This window comes from Fragaria vesca, linkage group LG3 (genome assembly GCF_000184155.1).
Source record: "Fragaria vesca subsp. vesca linkage group LG3, FraVesHawaii_1.0, whole genome shotgun sequence".
Lineage (NCBI taxonomy): Eukaryota > Viridiplantae > Streptophyta > Magnoliopsida > Rosales > Rosaceae > Fragaria > Fragaria vesca.
The window spans coordinates 26038423-26046539 of record NC_020493.1 but is presented as its reverse complement, the minus strand read 5'-3'; the positions used below and the strand labels follow the sequence as shown (position 1 = coordinate 26046539).

Genomic DNA, 8117 nt, shown 5'->3' with positions numbered 1-8117 from the left:
CTAGTATCTAGATAATATTGTGTAGATAATCTCTGCAAAATTTTAGCTAATTTGGTAACCGTTAAGGCCCTCAAACTCGAAAAACAAATGGACGGACTGAATTATGTCCGGTTGTGTTCATACCAGAAAAACTCGAGTTTGAGGGCCTTAACGATCACCAAATTGGCTGAAATTTTGCAGAGATGATCTACACAATATTATCTAGATACTAGACGGTGGAGATGAGGAAATTCGATCAGAAAGTGGTGCAAAAATGGAAATCCACACAATATTATCTAGATACTAGACGGTGGAGATGAGGAAATTCGATCAGAAAGTGGTGCAAAAATGGAAATCCGCACCGAAACCTTCGGTGCGGAGGTCCGCAGCCGAGATGGGCTGTATATATATATATATATAGTTACATACATAAATATATTAGAATTACATCCAGTACAAATCAATGTTCAGAGAATACTGAAGACACTGACGTTACTGCATATGTATTCTGTTTTCCAATTACCTCACTACTTAACTATGTTATACGTGCTTTTATTATTTGGGTTCGAATTAATATTGGTCTTAAAACTAGGTCCGAAATGGAGGCTCCTCTTTCTCCATGGTTCGAGTGTAAATTAAAGATACCCACATTCAGAAACCTCTTTAAGTTTATCCTAGTTCACCCCAAGTTGCAAGTGTAAATATATAATGAGCTAACTGTGTTTTCTGTGCCAGTAATTTGCCTGTCTTGCAAATCTCGTAGCTGTATATTTTAATTTGGCAATTTTGGTCATCATGTAACACTCCATTACACTTAGGTTGAGTCCAGCAATTAGATGTTATAACATATTGTGAACATTTTAAGATTTTACCAGAAGTCTCCAATTTTTTTTTGAAACCTATATGATGGCAGAGACTAACTGTGACCAAACCCGGACTCATTTAAGGTACTTTACTAATCACTACAAATTTGACTAATCCTCCAAAATTATGCCGAGACAATCTTCACCATTTGTGTTTTTAATAAAAACAAAATTACAATGCATATGAGAAAAATCTGGCCATTGATTTGGGATTTACAGGAGAAAGAAATTATATTAAAATAAAATTCAAGAAATATGAAGATAAATACACCAAGAATCATCCAGTCGTATTAACATAGGAGAAAAGTGACTGAACCAATTCAATTTATAAATAAGAAAATAATTACTTTCAAAGAAAAGGGGGACAAGACAATTCATGAGCAGAATTTCGTCTATGCACAGACCAGTCACTTCCCAAGTCAAGGCAGTTCTTATTGCAGTCATAACTTTATTAAGATCCTACTCAACTCATCATGCTCACCAATGTTTCCCTACATGAAACTTTTCAACTACATCCCAGCACAAAGGATCTCATACAGGACTCACCCTTGCCCAGAGTTGTGAGTATAACTAGCATGTTAAGCAAGCCGGTATACCTGACTTCTAACCCCACCAAGTACTACAGCAGGTCAGTAAACATCTGGAGGAACTATATATCATTCTCATGGCTGGAAATGAACATATTTTCTAGAATATTCAAGTATTTCTATAAAAGGCGCAAGTAGTAAAGTACTAATCTAATCCTTTCCTCTTTGTAGTTAACCAAGAAATGAGACGCATAGTCTCATTCATGAAGAGCTCTGCAAGAATCATAATACTGGTAACTTATTGTATCTTTCTGACTTTGGAAATATGCAATAGAAGTTTTAGAATAGGGAGATACAAAAATAACATGTCTTTACCCAATTAAGAGCAAGAGCCAAGCTTAGCTGATGTAGCAAGCAGTCATGTGTACAGCTTGTGCATAAAATTTTAAAATTTTATATTCATTTTGGCCAAAACGTTATAGCGGACCAAAAAAGAAGAAGATAAAGTATCATGACTAGCCAGTACCGAAAGTCACAACTTTAATTATATGAAGCCATTGGAGATAGACTGGCAAAAACTAATTGAGTTTATAGATGCAGTAGATGATAATAATCCAACCCAATCTATTTGCAGTAGAATCAAGACTGTAGCCAGCATGGAAAAACAACAATTGATTATACTCGGCCATTCAAGATAGACAGGAAAAACTTGGTTGATTTTCTGTTTTCAGTAGATAATTAGCCCTACCCAATCTATGTGATCTAAGTATAGCTTATGCACTCCTTTAGCAGATTCAATCCATCTGCTTCAACATCACTTCCATCTTATTCAAATAATCCATTCAGTGAACCCTGGTACCTTCATAACAAATTTAAACAGCACCTTCACACTTTAATGATGACAGCATCTAGCTAAGACGTGTATTGAAACACAGAAAACTAGCAGAAAAATACACGTGAATATATGCTCAAGAATGCTTGGCGTAACCTATTAAATTTGAATAGAAATAAATAAATAAAAAAAAACAGAAATAGTACCTTGAGGCCTCAATTACACAGACATAACGTAGCACATTCCCACTCAAAGATGCCATAGAGACTCTCTCTTTGATACCTTTATCAAGCAATTGTAGCCCACTTCCCAGAAATTCTTCCACAGACATAATACCAGGTGCCATTTCTTTAGGATACAAGCTCTGAATCTATAAAACCAAATAGCCACAACAACAGTTCAACAAAAACTATATGAATAAATAAATGAAAAAAAAAATTGCAGTTGAGCAAGTATATGGGAATATATCTACATCCAAAGTACCAACCTTAATGTCATCCAAATTAATACGCCAACCGAGAAGCCTAGCAAGTATCAAAGCCTGTTAAAGATGATATGAGAAATTTATGAGGTATTGCAAAACCCAACATTATTCAATCATACCTTACCAAAAGAAAGATTTTCTAAGTAGATAGAATCATCTAACACTACTTCAGTTTATTTGTCCTTTTCTTCATTTGTAATTTTCATTTTAGTTGTATGAGATTTCAATACTACATAAAATTATCAAGACTAGGTATCCTTCATACTCTTTTCTCGTCTTCTTTTCTGGGTCAAATTCCATAGTATTTTCAAAGTTTAAATGTTTCTGATAACAATCGAATGTGAAAGCGCTCTTTGTTTTTGAGGTTAAAGCTGAATGTTCAATCTAAAGTACTTACGAATTGTTTCCAAAAGCTGTACCATTTACCTTTTTGATCGCATCTATGATGCAAGCCTAGACTAGAGAAACTAATGATTTCATGAACTTAAGGTAAGAACGGAAACCAGATCCAAACCTTTCTTGCAACATCCATCCCACTGAGGTCATCACGTGGATCTGCAATCATAATTGACAGTGAAGAATTTCAAGACCTAAGTTCTTCATTATGAGAGATTTATTGTTATGAAACTATCAAAAAATGGGGAAAAAAAAATAAAATCAAATGTACCTGGTTCGGTGTAACCCAGATTTTTAGCAGATCGCACAACTTCACCAATTGGCTTTCCATCTTCGACCTCACTCATAACATACCCCAAGGTTCCTATGACATAAATATGAGATACAACACATATAATCACCAATGTCTAGATATATTGACATGTAAGAAGGCCAAAGGAAAACTAATTCTAACAGAATCAGCTACTGAATTCTATGGAAAAGTTTGATACCACTCAAACTCCCAATAATGCGGCGGACAGGATCACCAGAGGAAAGTACGCGATGTAAGGATGATATGACAGGAAGGCCGGCACCAACCTACCAAATCTAGAATCAAATCAATGAAAATAATAGAAACTATATCAAGAATCTATCTACATATAGTGAATATGACAAATCCAAATACGAATGAAAGATTGTAAGCGTAACAGTTGATTCAACACTATAATTGTACTACTACCTAGTGAGAATTATTTTCAGCTTGAACATGGTATATAAATTACATACATATGGTGTAAGAATCTATATAAAAGAAAGGTGATGGTTATTGAGGATGCAAAGACAGGGCTAAACATAATTTGCCACTAATATTCCCAATTTTATTACACAATCTTTCGTATTCTAGTCTATAATTGTTAAGAATATACTTTAGTCAATCAAAACTCTAATAACTTCTGTTACATAGACTTTTTGGGGAAACCCAGAAAAGTAACAGTAACAGAAAATGATAGTAGTGCTAAAATCAATAGTACTCTTCTGAGCAACAGCAAGCATCACTAATTGTAATAAGACTAATGATAATAATAGTGCTAAAATTATTGTTTTCTGTACATATATTGTATTAGTAATTTAGTATAGATCTTGGCACACAGTCCAAAAAGGTACATACTGTTCCCTTTCTCAACTTCGTTCATCAGCTTCAACACCTAAATTGATAATGGATACCTAAAAGGCTAGACCAAGTGGGAAAAAGTAGGCTCAAAGAGGCATATAAATACATGTGCAAACAGTCACCGGAATGTACTTGTTTGGAGAGAATATTTTTAGAAAAGTTTAGCAGGAGTTTCTCCAGATACAGACATGCTAGTCTCAAGTCTCACAAACAAACAATGAGCCATATATGAGGACTATGCTATAAGCATTTCATTTCTATGAATATCTTGATGAAAACTCAAGAGACCATTTATCAGGTACTACATCAAGAAGAAACAAACTCACAGTTGACTCATGGCGTATGTGACGTGGGCGTGAAATTAGTTTGTCATAATCCTCCTGCAGGTTATAAATTCTTGTTTCAGTAGGTAGTGTTGAAAACAAACTTACTTAAGATCAATGGCACACAAGTAAGCAGACTGACAAATAGCAGGAGAAAGTCGTACTCAAATATATGGAATGAACCTTTCATTGCATTATCAAGGTAAAATTAGTCATGTCCATAACTGCTACCTTAAAGTGTTTATTACCATTGCCGAAGTAAGAGGCTTCTTGTTTGCCATCACAATGCAACACCCCAAATCAACAGCCTGGGTGAGCAGTGGAATAGTCTCCGAACTCGCAGAGCAATCTACAAGAGCCAAACCTATGCATGGAAAATCGCAATAAGATTAAACGTTTGTGGTTGAAAACATGGTAAGACAAGTTAACCAAAATGAAAAACAATGGTGTAAGAAACTCGCCACAGACCTGTTGATTTACCCAATAGTGCAGCAATATCGGTAATCTTTTTGATTGATTCGGGATTCGTGAATACATCGACTTGGCCTTATAAACAAACAGCAAACAAGCATAAGAATTGCGCAAAGGAAAGAAAAGACAGAAATGTAGTGAAATTACCAGAAGCGGCAAGGGTCTGCAGAGAAGAACCATCGGACTTGATCCGGCAGAGTTGCAATAAAGAATTATCAGACAACTCCATAGACGACGCGACAACTAAGGATTTACTGTCAGATACTCCCACAACTCTAAGGTGGATTCCCTGCAAAACAATCAGTTAATGTGGTATATAGAGGTGTAGAGGAGTTGGAATGAGAGAAATACCTGTTTGGCGTGAAGGGGTCGGCAGGAGACGATGTGTTGGAGAAGCTGACGGCCAACGCCTCCGCAGCCCATGAGAATTAGGGGGATCACCTTCTTCATTGTTTCTTCGCTCTAATTTCTTCTCCCCAGCTTCCTATAAAACCCCATTTCAAAAACCCTTCTAAAAAAAATGAAAATGAAAAACATTTCAAAAATGGAACTTTTTTTTCTTTCTATTTTTTATATATTTTTTTAAGGTAAAATATATCCATATGTAGGGTCGACTAAATATCTAGAATCATCGTTATGTAAAGTCAACCATATATGTATTAGCGTCAAAAAAGAAGACCACCAAATTTGGTTGTGTGGCGGTCTTCGCTGCTATGATGCATAACTTAGTAAATGTATATATATACTTAAGAGGGAGAAGAATACCTTTGATAAGTGGAAATGAGATCTTAGCTTTCATTCTCCTCGATGTGGGATTGATCGATGTGCAAGAATACATTCCAACAAAGCTCCTGCCAAGCCTTCGCGATGTGCATAAGGGTCTGTCCTCGCGACTAGCGGGTAAGGCTTAATGTTTGGTGAAAACTATTGATGTTGTCTTGCCCCTAATGTAGAAGGTGTAGGCATGTATGACAAAGTATGTAGCGTCGCCGACAAAGTATCTACTCGTTATGGAATTTTAGGCGTCAAAGTGTGGATTTAATATAGTAAAAAAAAAAAAGACGTGTTATATCTGTTCAAATTAGTAAGACTTTGAAGCGAGTGTATGGAGTGAGGACATCCAGCGCAGAGCCCCTCCTTTATCTTCATGCTAGATTCCTTGTTGGTGCTTGATTCTCGAGGATGGTTCCATAACTTTCCTCTAAAGAGCAATCCAGACGAGGTTGAGAGCATCGAAGCTTTCTTTCTAAACTTGAAGCACTCACTTCTACTCATGTCCAAGCTACCAAGTTTGAGAATAAAATGTAGGAGGTGTAGGCATTTCTGGCACTTATGACAGGTTTAAGTCTTGCTTAATATGCCTAGATATGCATATGTATCTAAACTAAAGACCTTTTGCTCAGCTTTGGCTTTTGAGCCGACTTGACCCTTACATTAAGGCGAGCCAGCCCGACTCTTTCGCAAATACGATATGGTCATGCAAATGAAGCTCGCTGGTCCTGTTTGAGTCCTGTAAGGTCAAGTCCCTCCCGTCCAATTAAGCCCAAATGGTAGTTATTTGTATTTAGCATTCCTTTTGATTGTAAGACCAACGATGATGTTTTAAACATCTGCAATGGTTGCCCCATGGTGGAGTATATGAGACAAGATATTCGTTTTTTATGAGAGGTTATGGAAGAAGCCTACCTCAAACAGAAGTCCAAAATTTAGTAAGGGGGTGATGCCTCTTTACTCTAGTATGGTCTAGTCTTTCCATTGCCTCCTTCCTTGTTGGCGCCCAGCCCATCAACACACCCATTTTATGTAGCGCCACAGACAAAGTATCTACTCGTTATGGAATCTTAGGCGTCAATTATGGATTTAATATAGTAAAAAAAAGGACGTGCTATATTTGTTTGAATTAGTAAGGCTTTGAAGCGAGTGTATGAAGTGAGGACATCCAGTGCAGAGCTCCTCCTCTATCTTCGTGCTATATTCCTTGTTGGTGCTTGATTCTTGAGGCTAATTCCATAACTTTCCTCTCAAGGGCAATCCAAACGAGGTTGAGAGCATCGAAGCTTTCTTTCTAAACTTGAAGCACTCACTTCTACTCCTGTACGAACTACCAAGTTTGAGAATAAAGTGAGTTTCACGCGCTCCAAGCTCAGCCTGTGCGTAGTTAGGAAGATTTTTTTTTCTTTAACATGTTTTTTATTTAATAAAAATAGCGCAAAAATAGGGTGCCTCCTAGTTCCTCTGAGCCATCTAGTTTTGGAAACAAGATTTTACCTTGGCGACTTGATATTTTTTGTTCTTTTTCTGGTCAAGCTATGAGCTATGACAAATCTCTTATTTTTTGCTCTCCTAATACCTGCAAAGAAATTGCTTCAGATATCAGTAGAACTTGTGGCTCTCCTCTAACCAATGATCTTGGAAAATATTTAGGCATGCCTTTGATTCATTCTAGGGTGAACAAAAATACTTATTCTAGTATTTTTGACAAAGTGCAAAATAGATTGTCTAGTTGGATGAGTAAGGTGTTTAGTATGGCTGGAAGATTAACTTTAATTCAATATGTTACTTTTTCTATTCTCATATATACTATGCAGACTGTTAAGCTGCCTTTTAGTCTCTGTGACAAGATTGATAAAGTCAATAGAAACTTTCTTTGGGGAGACACATAAACTCAGAAGAAAATTCATCTGGTGAATTGAGATTCTGTTTGTCAGCCTAAACAGATTGGTGGTCTTGGTATCAAGAAAACCTCTGAAATGAATCAAGGTGTGTTGGCAAAAGCAAGTTGGAGATTGTTTCAAAAGGATAATGGTCTTTGGGATTCTATTTATACTAGCAAGTACTTACAAGACCACAATCTTTTTTATGATTCTTATAAGCCTAATACTTGGAGAAATGTTGCTTATGGTGCAAGTTTACTTAGGAAAAATCTTAGTTGGCGTGTTAGTAATGGTAAGACTGCTCGATTTTGGTTGGATAACTGGCGCTCTCATAGTCCTCTTATTAATGTTGTCATTTCTCCTACTAATATTAGCATTGATGATACCATAGAATTAGAAATTCTGGTGCCATCAATATTCAATTTAAAAATACCA

The 8117-nt window shown here is 36.3% G+C and overlaps 1 protein-coding gene across 1 annotated transcript in view; it reads right to left on the bottom strand.

The window, feature by feature from the left end:
• Positions 1 to 5486, bottom strand: part of LOC101297917 (bifunctional aspartokinase/homoserine dehydrogenase-like) — a 9083-nt gene extending 3597 nt beyond the window's left edge. Inside the window, exons 1-10 of the mRNA XM_004295080.1 lie at positions 5380 to 5486; positions 5176 to 5317; positions 5026 to 5103; positions 4806 to 4921; positions 4561 to 4614; positions 3573 to 3660; positions 3353 to 3445; positions 3200 to 3240; positions 2689 to 2742; positions 2408 to 2571 (exon numbers count right to left, since the gene is read on the bottom strand). Coding sequence (XP_004295128.1) covers positions 2408 to 2571; positions 2689 to 2742; positions 3200 to 3240; positions 3353 to 3445; positions 3573 to 3660; positions 4561 to 4614; positions 4806 to 4921; positions 5026 to 5103; positions 5176 to 5317; positions 5380 to 5478 — 929 coding nt within the window. The 5' untranslated portion in view covers positions 5479 to 5486. The remainder of the gene's footprint in view (positions 1 to 2407; positions 2572 to 2688; positions 2743 to 3199; positions 3241 to 3352; positions 3446 to 3572; positions 3661 to 4560; positions 4615 to 4805; positions 4922 to 5025; positions 5104 to 5175; positions 5318 to 5379) is intronic.
• Between the last annotated feature and the right edge of the window lie 2631 nt (positions 5487 to 8117).